Source organism: Stenella coeruleoalba, assembly GCF_951394435.1.
Source record: "Stenella coeruleoalba genome assembly, chromosome: 21".
Taxonomy (NCBI): domain Eukaryota; kingdom Metazoa; phylum Chordata; class Mammalia; order Artiodactyla; family Delphinidae; genus Stenella; species Stenella coeruleoalba.
This window is the reverse complement of record NC_137167.1, coordinates 4,113,727-4,131,967: the sequence shown is the minus strand read 5'-3', so window position 1 is coordinate 4,131,967 and position 18,241 is coordinate 4,113,727. Positions and strand designations below refer to the sequence as shown.

Here is an 18,241-nt window from a genome sequence, read left to right as displayed (position 1 = left end):
ATGTCTGGTAATCTTTAATTGGATGTTGTGACTTTTATCTAGTTGGGTGCTGGGTATTTTTGTATCCCTATAACAATTCTTGAACTTTGCTCTGTTATGTAGTTGAGTTCCTTGGAAACAGTTTGATCCTTTTGAGTTTTGCTTTCAAGGTTTATTAGGTAGGAGCATTGACCAACCTAGGGCTAATCACTCTCCATTTCCGAGACAGGACCATTCTGTGCTCCCTATGCAGTGTCTGTGAACGATCAGTCTGCCTATTGGGAACAGATGATGAATATTCAACCAAAACTTGCGGGGAACCTTCTGGAGGTCTCCAGAGCTCTCTCTGTGTGCAGCTGTCTCTCTAGGGAACTCTAGCTGCCCTGGTCTCCTTGGACTCCCAGCGACTTCTCCTGAACCAGGGAGTCTTCTTGGATTTCTCTTCCTTCTGCCATGACTTAGAAACTCTTTCGAGGCAGTGATCTAGGCAACTGTAGGGTTCACCTCATTTATTTTCCATGTCTCATAGATCACTGTCCTTTGCTGCCTGATGTCCAATGTCTCGAAAACCGTTGTTTCATATAATTTGTCCATTTTTTGCTTTCAAGCAGGAGCGTATATTCAGTCCCTGTTGCCTCATCTTGGCCAGAAGTGGATGCATCACAGACAGTCCCTCAGATACGGCCGGATAAACATGTTCACTCCTGGGAATCTCAGTAAGACTTCATAAAGGCTGGGAGAGGGTAACTCTGCTGGTCACAGAACACCCGAGGCTCATTCTTGGTGACTTTTCCACCTTGAAACTTCCTGGGGTTCATGTGAATGGAATTTCACCCAAGCAAAAATGTGTCCATGAAGGGAACTTGTGCAACCCTCCCCCAGGACTTCTTTCTGCCTTGTGTTTTGTCCTGGAGGCCCTCCCCTGGTCGCAGTGTTTAGGGGCTACGCCCCCTGCTCCCTCTCAGTCTCCAGAAGACCCCGCTGACCCCACTCTCACCCCCGAAGCGTGGATCTGGGGCTGTAGGTGTCCATACTCAGTGGAGTGGGGATTACTGCTCATAGGGGCCATGCTCAGCGAGGGCCGTCTCACACGGTCTGGGGTGGACCACAGCACAGGAAGGTTTGCTGAGTCCCCTGGGTTGAGCTCCAGAAGTGCCTGTCTCTCTGGCAGTCTCACGTGGCCCTGCCATACCTGGGCCACCAGCCCATCCCTCAGTCTAGAGCTCTCCTCTCTGGGGCTGCCTTTTGGGGAAATCAGGTAACAGGCAACCAAACACACAGCTTTGGAGCAGAGCCGTCCAGCAGTGGCCCGCCCCCCAGCCTCCCCTCATCTGGGCTGTCACACTGGGTCTCCGTTAACCTAGGCCTAACGCTGCCCCCACTAGTTTGATGTCAGCAGCAAACCAGACAAGGGTGGACAGACAACCCTAACTCAGGCAGGAGCCGCACTTCACTAGCCGTGTTCACTAAGAGTCCGTAGAAATGAGACATACTGTATTTCTAAGTAGACATTGTGTCCAACTCATCACACCAAATGGAGTTGACCAAACAGGATGTGAGATGTCCATTTTTTCCTTTTACATGAGAAATCTGTTTTATTTTTAGGAACATGCTTTTTTTTCGCTCCACGGGCAATTGTTTTTCATGTTTATTCCAAGGGCCTGGGGTAGTTCCCTCCTGTGCAAGAGAAGCAAACTTGCTTTTTGACTTAAAGCCCCTTCTGCTCTGGCCAGTCCAGGCAAACACAGCAAGAAGAGCCAGGAAGGAAGGACAAGAGACCTCAGGTTCCTATCTTCCTGACACCACAGAGCAACCAGTCACTGCCTCGAGTGCCCACAGGGAGGCTGAGACGAGCAGAGAACGAGGTAAAGCACAGAGGAGGCAAGGTGCCGCCGTGGCCATCGGCGCAGAGGCCTGGGCCGGCCCAGGACAGAAAGCCAGAGGAAGCGCAGGAGGCTGCTGTCCCCCTGTCCTTCCACCTCTGATCCCTCCTGCTCCTTCTCTCCGGGCCAGAAGGGCACCCACATGTGGGATGGTCTTCCTGGGACTGCAAAGAAGGCAGGAAAAATACACAGAAGCCAGCTCTGGTGCCCAGAAAGGCAGGATGGACCAAGCGGGCGTCTGCTTCTGAGCGTCTGCTCCGGCCTGGGGGAGCGTGCACACAGGGCACACGGCCTGCGTTTGCCGGGACACCTGCTGGACGAGGGGGTTCAGAAGGGCTGACAGGCGACAGAGCAGCCAGGAAGCACAGAAGCATTCAGAGTGTGACGTCTGCAACCAAAGCAGGGGAGGATCCCTTGTAAACTTGTTAGACCTTGTGACCCCTCTGCTCCAAACCTCCAGCGGCTCTCCATCACTCTCCCAGCAAAACCAGTGTCCTCAGGAAGGCCTGGAAGAGCCGCCCTCCTGCTGCCCCTGCCCTTTCTTCCTCCCCTCTGGCCCCTCACTGTTCTGCGGATGCACCAGGCACGCCCGCTCAGGGCCACTGCCCGGGACGCTTGTATGGTGCTCTCTCCCTCCTCTCCCTCCAGCCTTTGTTCAGATGCTACCCACTCCCACCCCACTATTTACTTCCCCAAGCCCAGCACTCTGATCCCCCTTGCTTGAGTCTGTTTTTTCCCAGCATCTACTTGCTAGTGCATTATACAATTCACTTAACATATTATATTTTTGTTTGCCTCTCTACACAAAAGGTAAGCTCCATGAAGGCAGAGTTTGGGACTTTTCTTTCTTTCTTTCTTTTTGTCTGTTTGAGAACTGACTTATCTGCCCCGCTTAGAACAGCTCCTGGCACGCGGCAGGTGTTCAGAAAATATTTGCCAAGTGAGCTGACCAACTGCACAGCCTTTCCACAGTCACGGAGCACAGGACCCAGGCCCACGGGGGGTCGGACTCTGCTCAGGCGTTAGATGAGAGTCTCCAGGCCCAACTGGAATCCTGAGGCCAGCGGAGACATTCATAAACGCCTGGGTCCGTAACTGCCCTTTTGAACAGTTTTTTTATTGTGATAAGAACACTTGACATGGGCTCTATCCTCTTGACAGATTTTTGATTGTTGTAACTGCCTTGTTTATACTCATGTAATTTTATGGGCCTGGTGTCCGTAGAACTGGGGGACAAAACCCCCAAAACTTGAGTTGACTTGATTGAAACAGCTCTGGGGATGTTAAGAAACCCAACCAAGTCACCGGTTATCACGTAAAAAAGGGAGAAGTGTTCTGTCACTTGACTTCTCCCAGTTTGCAGCAATCAGCCCCCTTCCCTCGCTCCTAGTGAAAGGGAGTTGGTCACTTAGCAGTCCCTGCTGTGTCCGCCTAGTCCCCCAAGAGCGGGGAGAGGGCCAGCCTGGGAGCCCTCAACGCTGGGTCTGAGGGGCAAGCCTCCTCCGTGGGAACAGCCCTGAGGGCACACAGGTCCCAGCAGGCAGCGAGGGCGCCCCAGCATCAGGGCGGGGGCCCTTGGTGACATGCATCAGTGGAGGCTGAGGGCCCCTGAACACCTGGCCCAGGTGAGACAGTGGAGACAGGCAGTGGGGGAGAGAGCGGACTTGCAGGCCAGGTGAGGTCAGAGGCAGAAGAGAAAGGCCACAGCACGCAGTCAGCAGATGAGCCCTGTGCCCAGGGGCCCTGGATGGCATGTTTCAGGAGACACAGGATGTGGGAGAGTCACCAGTGTCAGGGGCACAGCATCCCCCCGGACAGGGCCCCTGTCCCCACCTTCCACTCACAAGACCCCCGCCACAGGGGCCCACACAGCGCGCGCACGTGCGCGTGGCCGGGAAGGCTGGTGACCTAGGAGCTGGGGGAGGACAGCGACGCAGCTGCGGGATGGGGCATGTGCCGGCCTCATGGAAGCCGGTTCACAGAACCATATTGCTTTTCAAGGCCTGTGAGGAGCCTCAGGTCTCTAATCCAACTTGCTGATTTTAGAGAAGAGGCTGATGACTCAGCAGTGGAGTCAGGCGGAAAGGGGATAGAAGCCAGCCTCGCGGCTCCCACTGCAGGGTAGGGCCTCCGCCCTGCTTCTGCACCCCTGGTCAGCGACAGAGATGGAGGGGCAGTGGGGGTCCCGGCCCTGCTCCTCACTTGGCCGCTTCCCCTGCTAAAAGGAAGGTGTCCTCAAAGGCCGCAGGGGTGGGTGCTGGGGGCAAAGGTCAGGACCCCCCGGGGCCCGGTCACATGGGGGCTTCTTGGCATAACGAACCACATCAAAACGAGTCAGGGGAAAGAGATGGGGCGAGAAAAAAGGGAGAGAAAAGCAGAGACCAGGCTGAAGAAAAGATCCCGCTTAGTCTCAGAGAAGGGGCGGCAATAGGGCTTCAGGACGCCCCCTGGCTGGTCCCCATGGGACCTGCGCCAGAACCTAGCGCCCTTGCGTCTCCCCACCGACTGGGTCGATGGGTGCGCGCATGCGCAGAGCTGGGGGGCGTGCGGCACGCGGGGCGTTGAGCGGGGCCTCGGCTCCTCCCGTCCTGCCCGGGCCCCGGGCGCCCCCCACCACCTCTGCGTTCACCACCGCCCGTCCAGAGAGAGACTGACCTCCGGTCACCGGGAGAGAAGGTTCCAGGGAGGGTCAGGAGGCGGCGGCTCGGCCCCTTCGTCCAGGAGACACTCACCATTCATCTGGGAGGGGGACGACGAGTAGTCCCGGTCCGTGGGCCGGCGGTCGGGCTTCAGGTTGCGGCCCTGCCTGCCCGAGCCCTCCAGCATGTTCACGATCTCGCCGCGGTCGATGTGCCGCAGGGCCGCGTACAGGTTCTCCACTGCGGGCAGAGGGGAGGAAGGAAGGCGCTGGGGGGACCGCTACCCATCGCAGGGCGCGCGGGACGCCCAGCTCTGAACTCTGGTGGGGTGGGGGGAAGACTGCGAGGAGGGGGATTGCAGGCCCCCGCTTTTGTCGAAGTCAAAGCAAACTACCTCTTTGGAGAAGACGGCAGATCTGGGGACACTGCGGTTCCCGTCCGGCCCACGCAATAAAGCCAAAATCGCGGTAAAGCGAGAACACGAATGTTGTTGTTTTCCCAGTGCATATAAAAGTTGTGCTTACACTACACTCTACTCTATTAAGTGTGCAGTAGCATTCTGTCTAGAAAGACAAGGCATCAACCATACCTTTAAAATATTTTATGGCTAAAAAACGCTAACTGTCCTCTGAGCCTTCAGTGAGTCTTAATAGTCACATAAGGATCACTGATAACAGATCAGCGTAACAAACGCAATCATAATGAGAAGTTTTGAAATACTGAGAGAATTACCCAAATGTGACAGACACGAAGTGAGCAAATGCTGTTGGAACAGACCTGCTGAATTTGATTGGGAAAAAAACACAGTATCTGCGAAGCGCCGTAAAGTGAGGTAGACCTGTGTTTTGTTATCCTTTAACCGATCTTTTCCAGACCCTAACAGCGGCGAATTTCAAGGCATGGGAAGTGTTTTTTTGTAACCTAAGAGGAATACTACAAGAAGATGAGTGAGAATGATTGGATTCTGTCTTCTGGAAATCCTTGGTCCTTGCCAGCTGATTTGCCATGCAAACGTGAACACTCAATTTCCTCTTAGCGCTTTGTATGCGGGAATGGGGTGGAGGAGGGGCTGAAAAGAGTGAGACAAATCTTCCCTCCCCCGTTGGAGAAAATCCTGGAAGAAGAACTCCATCCGAGGGGTGACTCCTCACTGGGCTCTGTCCCGAGGGGACAATCCTCATTTGTTTGAGAAATTCAACCGGAAGGCACACACCCTACACAGATGCTGTCTGTCTTCTAGGGGTCCTGGTGCGCTGTGAACTCATTCTGAGGATGGGAAGAGATCACGGCCAAGATTCTCCAAAATCCCCTCCCGGCAGCCTTGCCCAGAAGACCAGGGATCCTGAGGGGTGCATGTGTGCGTGACTGTGCGTGTATGTATGTGTGAGACAGAGTGTGCAGAAGAGATTGGTTCCAAAGGCCAACACCACCCAGGGAATTTGGAGGGAGAACTACTTGGTGAGAAGAGGTCCTGGCACAGGCTTTGGGGAGAGAAGGCTCCCCAGCCCATCGGTACTGACTCTTTGCATCTTGGCCTTCACGGATGACCCAGAGGTTCAACAAGGCCACGCTCTGCTCCAGCAAGGAGTTGGGGTTCTCCACGCGGATCCTGTTGATGTCATCCACGCTGAACTGCAGCTCGCGGGCCAGCTCTGCGCACAAAGAACCAAGACCGGGTGTGAGCCCAGCCAGAGCCCAGCCCCGGCCCCCGAGCCCGCGCGTGGAGTGGGGCGCCCGGCAGGGACCAGGAGATAAAGAGCAGTCTCCCTCTGGATTCGGTATTCCTTCTTCCCAAGGAATACCTGGTGAAATGCTGACACTTACACTGTTGTATCCCCCGGGAACGAGCCAGGAGGAGGCACGTGCCCAGGAGAGTAAATAGGTATTGAATGAATGAGACTGAGCCACTTATCCAAGGTCACAGGACAGGCTGGGGCCACAGCGGGAGAGGGACGGACCCACTGACTCCCTCGGTGCTGTGGTCTGCGCTGCATGCCACTGCCTTTCCCGGGAGAAGCAGTTACAATGGAAATGCATTACTGTGTTTACGTTTCTTCCCGGAAAGGCGTTATTCACATTTAAAATGAAAATACAATTTCCCATCTAAATGCAAGGCAATACAGAATGCTAGCTCTTCCCCTCCCGTGATTTTTATTGTTATTTCTCTCAGGTGCTTTAGATGAGAGAACAGCATCGGAGTCTCATTTCAAGGATGAGGAAGACCAGAGGGGAAACTGATGGTGAGAATCAGCATACGCATGTACCCCCTCCACACACCCACACACACACACACATACACACACACACACCACACACACACCACACACACACTCACACACACCACACACACACACCACACATACACACACTCTCACACACCACACACACACCACACATACACTCACACACACCCCCACACACACACCACACACACACTCACACACACCACACACACACCACACATACACTCACACACACCCCCACACAACACACATACACACACTCACACACACCACACACACACCACACATACACACACTCACACACACCACACATACACACACACACACCACATGCATCACATATGCACACCCACACACAACACACAAGCCACACACATACACACCACACATACCACATCTCTCACACACACCACATACAAGCCACACACACAAACACACACAAAACCAAGAAGCAGCAGCAGATGTGCTTTTCGGGCTTAAAGGAGGAGCAGTCTCAACTTCTACTGTGAGCTCCGCCACGCCGCCTTCCAGGAAGTTACTGCTAAGGTTTCCGAGCTTGTCTGAAGCCCTCTCTGCAGGTGGCTGAGTGAAGGGGGCCTGTTCATCCAAAATCTCACAGGAAAGTGGGGATTAAGTCACAGGGCCTGCGACTGAGTAGGACGCAGCCTGAGCTGTCACCGCCTCAGTTGCGTCAGGTCTCCCCTCATGGTGGACGGGGCTCATGTATGACTTCAGCCACGGCCAGAGATGACAAATGAAAAACGTCCAGACTTGATCTTCTTCCCTCCCTTCCTTCAGCCACACCAGCCTGTGGGGCCGGCGGCGTGTGCGGGGCCGGGGCGGTGGCAGGCAGGCGGGACGCGCATGTACGGGGCGGGGGCGGTGGCAGGCAGGCGGGACGCGCATGTGCGGGGCCGGGGCGGTGGCAGGCAGGCGGGACGCGCATGTACGGGGCCGGGGCAGTGGCAGGCAGGCGGGACGCGCATGTGCGGGGCCGGGGCGGTGGCAGGCAGGCGGGACGCGCGTTTTTTGTTTGCTTGTGTGTGTTCTCGGTTTGCTGGCTTTGCAGGGCTCTGTCACTAACTCACTGCACAACTGAAGTCCCCCCAGTTAGCTAGGTCTCAGCCTCCCCATCTGTAAAATGGGCAGCCTGGATCCATGCTAAGGTCTCCTGTAACGTCTGCAGTTGAGTTTCTAAAAAGGAAAACCAGAGAGAAGTGGGGGAGGGAGGGAGCCCCCCTCTATTGGTAAACCATGGCGACAATCCCAGATCAGGGGCACACCGGTGGAGGGAAGAGGTTTAGAAACGCCTTCACCAGCTGCTCTTTAGCGGAGAGGAGGTGCAGAGGTAGGTGCAGACAGGCAAAGTGCTCTTCTGCCCCAATTGCCCCACTCACCGGCCCAGCTGAGGCCCAGGTGCTCTGATATAGTAGCCATCTTCATGTCAGCCCGGTCTGCGCCGCTGAGGACACCTGGGGGGAAGCGTCGCGTTCCATTTAGTAGCCTTGGCGGGACACAGAGCCGACAGGCATGGGCGAGGGACCTCAGAGGGGCTCGGGGCCCGCTCCATGTCCACCCGATTGCTGGCTAGGCCTGCGAGGGTCAGTGGAGACCCCAGCCAAGGGCTGAGCCAATGGTGTCAGCTCGGAGCTCCCGTCGGGGTGAGGGGACGCTGCCTCCCTCACCGCCCCCGGGAAGGGAGTGAGCACAGAGAGTCACAGAGAGGTTGGTACCCAATGTGGACTCGCTGAGGATGCTGTATCTCAGGGCCAGTGGCGTCAGGGTCCTCCTCCGGTCATCGGCTCCACTGCCCTGCCAGAGAGAGACCAGGAAAGAGCGCTGTGGGTGCAGGCGGGGAGGACGCCTGGCCTGGCAGGCGATGGGCAGCTGCACTGCCTGGAGCCTCGACACACAGGGTAGAAGTGTGGGCAGAGGGGGGGCGAGAGGGAGTCTTAACGTACTTTATTATTATTATCATTAAGGATAAGCTCACACGGCCCTCATCACGTGCCAGGCCCTGCTTGATGGACACAACTCCCTATGAGGTAGGTACCATCATTCCTCCCATCTCACCGGGGAGGAGGAAACTGAGACCCAGAGGGCAGACTAACCCGCCCAAGGTAACTCAGCCAGTAAGTGGGTGGAGCTGGAGTTTGAATTTTTAAAAAAGTTTTTCTTTTTGGATTCCTTTCTGCTCAAAAGACCGGTTTTTGATGCCCAAGCCTTCGCACGCTGTGGCAAAGCACCGGGATGCTTGTTCAAGGCTGTGGGAAACCCGCCTGTGAAAGGGAAGTCGGTTCTCCCTAGTCCTCAGACAGAAAGGAGAAAACGAGCCTCAGATATCTGGATGTGACCTTGTTTGTCTAGTTCGGCATGAAAGGCTGATGATGAAACTGACAGGACGACACCAGCAAGAGAGACCCTCCCTCCAGCGCAGCGGAGACTCAGCTGCTCCCAGGCACCAGTGACGCTTGGTGCCCACACCTCTGCTGAGCTCAGAGCCCTGGGCGAGCGCAGGGCTGAGACACCAGGCTTCCCTTCTCTGAGGGCCTGGGCAAGACAAGTAAGTAGAGGAAAAAGAGGCTCCAAAAGAGCCCTGACGTGGCTGGGACACCTTGAGCCACCGGCCACCCGGTTGTCAGGCCTCGCCTTCCAACGTCCTGGAAGGGGCACCCTGGGGAGCTCGGGGCCTCGGTGTGAACACGCGCGTCGCCCTCACACCCTGACGTTTGTTCCCGAGCTTTGCGGGAAGGGCTGGGCCACAGCCCGTGTCGGGGGAGAGCCCAGGGCCTTTCTCCACCGGTTCGGCTGACAGTCCCGGCAGGGCGCTCACCTTGGTGCAGGGTGGCATGGTGATGTTTAGGTGGCAGAGGATGTGCTGCGTGTCCTCGTACTTCATCGCCTTGCGCAGGAATGACAAGGACCCTGCTGGATCTCGACTGCTGTCCCTCACCTAGACTCGGTCACACAAAAGGGAGAGTCAGGGGCCGCCCCACTGGCCACCAGCCCAGCTGGCTCAGAGCTCTCCACCTCCCGGACTTCTAGACCCGGGCGAGGGGTGGGCGAGAGGAGGCCGCACCTTGACAGGAATGGCCAACCGGCTCTCCCGGAAAGACTGGAAGAGGAAACTCCGCTGCTGCGCGGCCTTCTTGATGGGCACCAGGTTCCCGGAGAGCTCTGCGAAGAGGGGCATTCCTTCCAAAACCTGCAGGAAAGGGAAAGCAAACGCAGCTGGTCAGGAGCAATGCCCAGATGCCCGGGCCCGCCTGTCCGCTCCCGTCTCTGCTTCCCCACGACCCCCCAGGGGCCGTGCTCTGGGAGGCCCCACTGGCTGTTTCGGAAAGGTTATGGTGGATGCTCCCTTCCTTCAGAGGAGTTTATAGTAAGCAGGACTCTTCACGTGTCCCTGCATGGTTGGTCAGCGTTGCTGTCAGAATACTCTAGAATTCCACTAGGAAATCACAATATGGCTTCCGAAACACATTGATCTCTTTTAACACCATCCAACCATGTTTACTTTATATGAGCGCCAGGAGGACCACGCTGTGGTTTAATCTCACCCATGATACAATGATCCCTACTGTGTATATAATGCTTTCAACTGAGACGTTATCGTGAACCCATTTGACAGTGGAGGAAACTGAGGCCCAAGGAGACTGGTTAGTGCCCAAAACAGCACTAGAGGCAGGTCCCAGCCCTGTGGTCCTTCTTCCAGGCCCTCCGAGCCCCCAGAAGGCTCAGCACAGCCTCTGAGGCCAGATCTTCAGAAAGGCCCTGCTTTGTCACACATCTTAACCTGAGTGAGGACCCTGGGATGGGTAACAGGTTCAAACCTAGTCCCCGTTCTTTACTGCTCCCCCATCTGCCAGCCCCTCCCCTGCTTCCTCATCTGGGTGCTGCCCCTGGCGTGGCAGGGAAAGTGGGCTCTGTGGTCAGACTCCTGGGACAAATCCTTTCTCTGCCATCTACTTAGCTGTGTGACCTTGGGCAAGTTGCTTAACCTCCCTCAGTCTCGGTTTCCTCATCTGTAAACGGGGGATAACAAAAGGACACACAGTTATGAGAATCAGGGGAGATGACGCCACTCAAGCACTTTTTGCTTTGGGGCCACACGGTGCGGCACGCGGGATCTTAGTTCCCTGACCAGGGATTGAACCCGTGACCCCTGCAGTGAAAGTGCGGAGTCTTAACCAGGGGATGGCCAGGGAAGTCCCACTCAAGCACTTTTAAAAGTACCTGGGGTGTAAGAACTTTAATAAATGTCAGCTCCTAGCACCACAAATCACTGGGCTGACAGCCTGCTCTCTCCTTGACCCACATGATGTCCCTCGGCTCTGGGGAAGCTTCCCGCTGATGCTTCTTAAAGGGACATGGCTCAGGAGCCCCTTTGCAGAGGCCGCCCTCCTGATAGCCCTGGGTCCCAAAGGTGCCGGCTGCCCGCGAGGCGGGAGCCCAGGGGGGCCAGGCCCTACCTCTGTGTCCCTGCTCCGGGCCACGAGACAGGAGCCCAGGGGGGCCAGGCCCTACCTCTATGTCCCTGCTCCGGGCCACAAGACGGGAGCCCAGGGGGGCCAGGCCCTACCTCTGTGTCCCTGCTCCGGGCCACGAGGCGGGAGCCCAGGGGGGCCAGGCCCCTACCTCTGTGTCCCTGCTCCGGGCCACAAGGCGGGAGCCCAGGGGGGCCAGGCCCTACCTCTATGTCCCTGCTCCGGGCCACCTCCACGAAGTTCTCGTGCTGCTCCAGCGTCTTGTCCACCCTGTCATCCGTCGTCATGCAGTAGCAGCGCAGTCGCCCTTCTCGGGGGTCGTTCATCTTGGCGAAAATGACAAACTTGGCCATGTAGGGCACCGCGGTGAGCTCCTTGTACAGCAGGGTGGCGAAGTTCACAGCTTCAGCCGTCCGAGGGCAGTCCGACAGCCAGAACCTGAAAAGAGGGCAGCCGTGAGCCTGTCCCTAAGTGCCTGAGGGGGAGCGTCTCCCCCATCCAATGGCCTGTAAGCCGGGCGGTGGCCTCTCTGACAGCCCCGGTGGTGGGGTGGGCAGGTGACGGCCTAAGCATGGCCACCCATGGGGACAGCGCTGCCCCCTCATGCGGGGCCCGGGGACCCATGGCGCCGGGCAGGCGGGGTGTCACCTGGCAGAGACGTTGGTGGTGAAGGTGGCGCACTCGTTGGCGTACATGAGCTTGGTGGTCCCCGTGATGTCTTCCCACTGGGCCTGGTCTGTCCCTCCTGTGACAGCAGTAGAAAGGGCTTGGGGGACCGTCTCCAGAAGCCAACGCGGGACGTGCACACCCGGCCGTGGCCCCGAGAGCACACCTACCCCTCCGCCCCTCCCCTCGCAGCAGCCCTCCTCCGGGGTCAGAGGGCTCTTTGGGGACAAGGCAGCTCTACGCGGACGCAGCTGCTCGTCCCTCCGAGGAGCCCATCACTCCCTAGCTCTGTGTCCTCCCGTCTCCCCAGGTGTCGTGGAAGGAGCTGCTGCCCAGAAGGCGGGGCGGGGCGGGGGCACCGCTCACCAATGACGCTGCAGAGCAGCCGCAGGCTGGTGGTGTCTCCCTCCCCGCTGTCCCGAGGGTTATCCGTCCAGGAGGGCGGCAGTGGGACGCGAAGCCCGATGGGGCGGTGGAACTTGCGGCGCCTCGGCTCCACGGTGACAATGGGGCTGAACGTGGCCTGGTTGCCCAGGAGTTTGGTGACCAGCTCATCGGGTACGGGCTGGGCCTGTGAAGTGCCGAGGGGGCACACTCAGCCCCGGAGCAGCAGAGGGGCTCATGGACGGAGGAAGAGAGCGGCTGTCCAGGCAGGTGCGAAGGCTCCCGGGGCGGGGGGCGGGGGGCGGGTCCCGCTCCTGCTGACGGCCAGCCCGGCTGTCCTCTCTGAGCCCCCGTCCCCATCTCCTTGCTGCTCCCCACTCCCGGGGGCCTTGCTCTGCTTCAGGCACCTCTCCAGGAAGCCAAGTGGCTTCCCCTCACGCTAAGCCTGTGGTTTAACACGTTATCTGGGGTTTTCTGCAAGTTACCAGGGCGTCTGCCCTATCTCACCCACCCAACTTTCTTCTGAGCTTCAAGGTCAGGGCTCTAATGGGACTTTTCAGGCCCTAGACCAACGGGTGGAGATGTCCTGGGGAGGAGGGTCATCTCTGAGCGCCCTGACGCCTTCCATCCCTGAACCCGGTCCAGGTGATGGGGCCCCAGCAGGTAAGGAGAGGCTGTGTCACCTGCAGGGCCAGCTTCACTTTCTTGGTGACAGCATTTTCTGGGAAGGTGGCCTGCACCAGGGGGACGAGCGTGCTTTTCAGGGAGCCCCCCTCGGGGCCGATGGTGTCGTAGTCCTGGTAGAGCCTTGACATAATCACGAAGTACAAGGGGAAGTCGGTGGTAACGATGCGGCAGACCCTCTTCTTCTCCAGCTCCTCCAGGCTCCCCAGCTCTGCAACCACAGGCCCGTGCCCGCCCATCACCATGGTGGCTTCCCAGGGCCCCTGATCCCCACTCTGGCGCCCCCTCCCCAGGCCCCGGCAGGGGCAGGAGGCTGGGCCACCTGGAAGGAGAAAGGTCCTGGCCCAGGGGGTCCTGCACAGGACACCAGGCTGCAGGGGCCCGGGCGCCGGAGCTGGGCCACGTCTAGCCTCTCAGGGGGTCCCACACTCCGGGAGACCCCGACAGCCCACCCCAAAGTGCAACCCCAAACCCCGTCCTCCAGGAGGAGGGCTGTGCTCCGGATCCCTGGGGCTCGCGCACCTTCGTCCATCCCATTGAGGATCTGATCCAGGTAGCTTTCTCCGTAGCGGTTCTTGTGTTCCTTCCACACGGAGCCGTTTTCACTCCGCAGCACCACGAGCTCGCGGTCCCCACGGCCTTGGGAGGCGAAGTGGGGGACCTCCACGATGACAGGGCTGGGGGGACAGGGGACAGTGGAGAGGGGCCCGGACGCAGGTGTGCGTGCCGTGTGGGCGGCAGCCATGGGCTCAGTAGGGAAGAGTAGCCGGGTCCTGCCTGGAAAGAGGCTGTCCCGTCTGCAGCCTGGTCCTCACAGTCCGATAGACCCGCCTCAGGTCCCAGAGAACCCCCACCCCTGGACCCTCTAGCTACCCACCAGGCCCCAACCTCAGTTCACAGGGGGCTCTCCTGCCATGGCCACACGGCCGAGGCTCAGCAGAATAAAGCTGCCCCTGGACCTGAGCCCGAGGGCCCGCCTGACGTCCTAGACGGGCGACCCAACCCCTCTGAGCCTCAGCTTCCTCCCGTGTCAGTGTGTGAAAGGACATTTCCTTGGGAGGACGGCTTTGAGGACTACATGTGAAGGGGAAGTCAACGTGAAAGCGTTTCACAGCTGCTTTACAATCGGTGGATGAAAGCTTGGCAGCGGGGACAGGCCGTGGATGGAGATGGGAGGGCAGGGCCTCCTGGGCAAGACCCGTTCCAACACAGAGCCCGTGGCGCCTGAGGGATGCAGAGCTCCAAGGAGAAGCCCTTCTGCTGCGGGAAAGGTGAGGAGGGAGCCTCTGAAACCATCAGTCCTGTCCTTGGGGGCCATGCTGCAGGGCCGCCTTCTAGGAAGACCGTTTCAGAGCTTAAATAATCAAACCCTGGGGGCCCCGAAAGTGGCCATCTTCATCCCCCCTCTAGTGTCACACAGGCGCTGAGGGCGTTAAGCTCCCCCTGGGGAACAGACCCCTACGTGTACCTAGAACAGGCCGTGGAAGGAACACATGGACCCCTGGCTCTGACCGGTCAGGACACAGAGAACACGGGTGCGGGCTGCAGGCTCGCCTCCCCTCTGCCCGGGCTGGGCTGGGGCTGCGTGGTCGCAGCGCAGCAGGGACAGGTCGGGGGCATGGGAGTGACCTCTCACCTCAGGAACTGGACTCCCGTGGGGCCCAAGGCGATGACCCTGCTGGCCAGGCCCTCCTCCTCGGCCAGCGGGGGCGGCGTGGGCAGCTTCTGGGGCTTCACCAGGCGGCAGGTGATGCGAGTGGGTGCTGCGCACGTCCGGGGCGGGACCACCACCCTCAGGCCATTGTGCCTGCTGCCCCGCATGGAGCCCCCGCGGGCGTCCACCATGAAGCTCACCAGGAACCTAGGGCACAGCGGGTCCGCGTTGGCTTCTCCTGGGTGGGCGAGCAGGGCCAGAGCCGCCAGCCCCTCCCAGGCCACTCACCCTGTGTGCACAGGGCTGGCCACCGGGCTGATGTTGTCTGAGGTCTCTGTGGCCGGGCTGCTGGGGATCAGCGAGTCTTCATCATACTCCTTAGACGCCTGCAGAGGGGACAAAGGCCAGCTGTCCTGTCACCCCCGGGCCACGGCTGATGGTCTCGGCCAAGGTCGGGGAGGCTCAGCCGTGAACCAAGGGGCCCAGCGTAGGAGGCGCTGATCTGGAAGGGCTCCCACCACACAGCTGGGCCCTGCGGTAGTCACCCTCCCTGCACGCTGAGCCCCTCCCCAGCTGGACCGTCTCCTCCCACATCCTCCCACCCCAGACGGGGCACAGCGGGACGCCAGGAGACCCAGGTTCATGCCTCGGGTTCATGACTTAGGCAAGGACTCAGGGCACGGTTGGCCAGGGAACAGCAAGACCTGGGTCCGCTCGGACCTTCTCACTGTCGTCTTCGGCGGCCCCCGGGGAACGTGCCACTGCAGCCCCAGGGCCACGTTTGACCGGGTCTCCCAAATGTCACCCGGGGCGTGACACCAACGTCACACCACTATGATGTGCCCGAGGGTGGAACGGCGGATTGGACGGCGTCACAGCCGCCTCCCTCTGGCTCCACTTTCGGGTCGAGGGGATGCGCGTGCCTTCAGTGGCAGGGGAAGAGACCAGCCTCAGCTGGAAAACGGACAAGCCCGGCTCGGTGATCGGGCCTCAGGGTGGCCGGTCCCAACCTTCAAATACCACACTGCTTTCTTTTTACCCTAGAAAACCCCTTTGCCCAGGTGACAAAGTGCCAAATGGCCTAAAATTAAACCAAGAGGAATTACATTGTTTTAAACCATCCCACCGATCTTGGAGACAAATTCAGGTGGCATCCAGGGAAGCCACAAAATAGGGTATTGTAATGAGTAACAGCCCACGCCGGGAACAGCTCTCCTTGACGTCCTCTTTCCATCTGTATTGGTATTTTAAGCTCCCGGTAATCCCTTGAGGAAGGTGAGGCAGAAACTGTCCCCTTTTTTTATGGACGTGAAAGAAAAAAAGCTCAGAGTTCCAGAGCCGCCCGCAGCTTCACAGAGAGCAAATGCCGCCTCAGGCTCCCTCTCTGGCGCTGGGACCCTTGGCCCCAACAGGTGCATAAGGCGTGTGCTCAGGGGCTGTGGCCCCGAGAACATGGGCTTTGGAGCCAAAACTTCTGGAGCCAGTTCTCAGCCCCACTGAGACCAGCGTGAGGGTGTCCCACACGCCCTTCGGCTCTCGGAGACCCAGATCATCAACAGCTAGGATAAGAGCACTGACAGCACAAGTGCTACCAAGAACACGTGGAATCTGGGACCTGCGGGGCTTGGTAAACGCTGCCAGCTCTCAGCTATGAGTTCCTATTGTCCTGCTGGTCGTCTCAAAACAATCACTGTCCAGGGGACCTGCTCCCTGCCAAGGGGAAGTAAGAGAAAGGATGCTTCTTACCTGCTCTGGCTCTTCAGATCTGATCACCACTGTCTCAGGTGTGACGCAAGGAATCCGAGGGATGGCTGGGGATTCCACCCTGTGTGCCGAGAACGTTGGGACATCAAGGGATGATCCTTATGAGTAGCCCCCCTCTTCCACGGAAGGCCTTAGTGAAACACTTCTGTACCCCCAGGATCACCTATCCGATCCGACCGCTCGCCACCACCTGAATCCCACTGGCACATGTGGTACATCCTGGCCTTCACACACTGACCAGCCTCCTCCCTCTGCCCCCATGCCTGTCCCCAGAGCCTGACTGTCCTGGCTGAGTGAAGGACCTGCCTCCTCCAGGAAGTCTTCCTGCATGCACCACCCCTGTTCTGCAGCCTTCGACCCCTTGGTGAGGGAACCCTCGCTCTGGCCATTACATCTTATTCTGCGTCACGATCTGTCCACTGGGTGTGTGTTTTGATTCTACCAATATATCTGTAGGTTCTCCGTGGTCAGGGTCCGAGTCTCAAGTTTCTTTCTAAACGAAGTTCAGTAAATACTAATCATAGTTTTCCTTCTCCTTGGTCCATTGCCCTATTTTGTATAAGCCCTGGGACCAAGCTGGCACACGCCTATCTTTTCAGAAAATACCGAGGGCTCAGTGTTTCTAGAAAGTTGTCACTTTTAGATTCATTCACAAAGTCCCCGGGTGTGGCGATGCACCCACGTCGCAATAGCTCACAGCATCTCAGGGAGGAATGAGAAACACAGGCAGACACAAACCCTCCGTGGGTCTTCCCTAATGGACAGGCCAATGGAGGGACGTGGCCAGCCTCTGAGGCCAGCTTGGCAAAAGTTCCTTTCTTTTTTTTATTATTTAAATTCTTTTAATTGAATGAAAGCTTTTAAAAATTCTGTAGTGCTTTGCAATTTTCAAGTTTCACACACATGATTTCATATAATCCCATAATGACACTGCCCCCCCGCCCTTTTTTGGCAATGGTTTCTAATGGCAATCTCCCTTGGTGGATTTTTTCTGGTGAGAAGCTGAGTGTGTGAGAGGGGGAGGGGTATGGAGACTGAGCGAGGAGAGAAGGAACAGTGGGGGGCAGGGACCCCTGAGAGGGTGGCTTGCGGTAGGAGAGACCTCTGCGCCTGCCTGGCACCCCTGGTGCAGGGCTAGCTTATCCTAAGGTGCTGGACCAGCGCTCCATCCGGGCTCGGCCTTCCTGGAACCTTCCAGCTCTGGAATCTTCCTACTCAGTCCCCGGGGTGGACCTTGACCTGCCTCGGCGTGAGCATTACTTACACTTGGTCCAGCTTCGGCACAAAATCCAGCAGCTCTTTCTCTTCATCTATATCCCTGGTATCCTGCTTCTCAGCCTTGAAGCCAACAAGTTCTTCCCCTGAAACCGCACAAGTTTAAGTGAGTGACAGGACGGAGATTCCCTCTTTCTTTTTCAAAAGAAAAGAGGGAATCTGCTGCTCTTCTCAACGCTCACCCCGAGGAGTGGGGGAAGGTCTCAGATGCTCCAGGAGGACCATAGCAACGTCTTCAACCAGCCCTGACCCTGTTCCTCCAGCCCTGGTACCTGGAGCGGGGCAGCCAGCCCCTGATATCTTAGTCTGCACCAGGCTTTGGAGAAGAAAACAGTCCCATCAAAAAAAAGAACTTTTTCTGCCTGACAAGTTCCACTTCAAAACAGCCCTTGTGGCGTGTGCACTGACACCAAAGAAAGAGGTGCTTCTGTTCTTTCCACACCACACGCAACAGAAGAATAAACAACTGTGGAACCAAACCCATCCATTTTGAGAGGCTCTAGGAACTTTAATAACCATGGCGGCTGAACCCTCATTATTTCCTAAGCGCATCACCAGGAGGTTCAAAGTCTGTCTGCAAACC

General features: G+C 57.9%; 1 protein-coding gene across 1 annotated transcript in view; it reads right to left on the bottom strand.

Annotated features, from left to right (window-relative positions):
• The window catches only part of ANK1 (ankyrin 1), a 90,235-nt gene that overhangs the window by 18,752 nt on the left and 53,242 nt on the right, over positions 1 to 18,241 (bottom strand). Inside the window, exons 23-37 of the mRNA XM_079908882.1 lie at positions 17,648 to 17,744; positions 16,366 to 16,444; positions 14,908 to 15,005; positions 14,602 to 14,826; positions 13,488 to 13,642; positions 12,965 to 13,176; positions 12,264 to 12,468; positions 11,880 to 11,976; positions 11,438 to 11,669; positions 9,824 to 9,949; positions 9,578 to 9,697; positions 8,478 to 8,556; positions 8,142 to 8,216; positions 6,022 to 6,153; positions 4,595 to 4,741 (exon numbers count right to left, since the gene is read on the bottom strand). Coding sequence (XP_079765008.1) covers positions 4,595 to 4,741; positions 6,022 to 6,153; positions 8,142 to 8,216; positions 8,478 to 8,556; positions 9,578 to 9,697; positions 9,824 to 9,949; positions 11,438 to 11,669; positions 11,880 to 11,976; positions 12,264 to 12,468; positions 12,965 to 13,176; positions 13,488 to 13,642; positions 14,602 to 14,826; positions 14,908 to 15,005; positions 16,366 to 16,444; positions 17,648 to 17,744 — 2,079 coding nt within the window. The remainder of the gene's footprint in view (positions 1 to 4,594; positions 4,742 to 6,021; positions 6,154 to 8,141; positions 8,217 to 8,477; positions 8,557 to 9,577; positions 9,698 to 9,823; positions 9,950 to 11,437; positions 11,670 to 11,879; positions 11,977 to 12,263; positions 12,469 to 12,964; positions 13,177 to 13,487; positions 13,643 to 14,601; positions 14,827 to 14,907; positions 15,006 to 16,365; positions 16,445 to 17,647; positions 17,745 to 18,241) is intronic.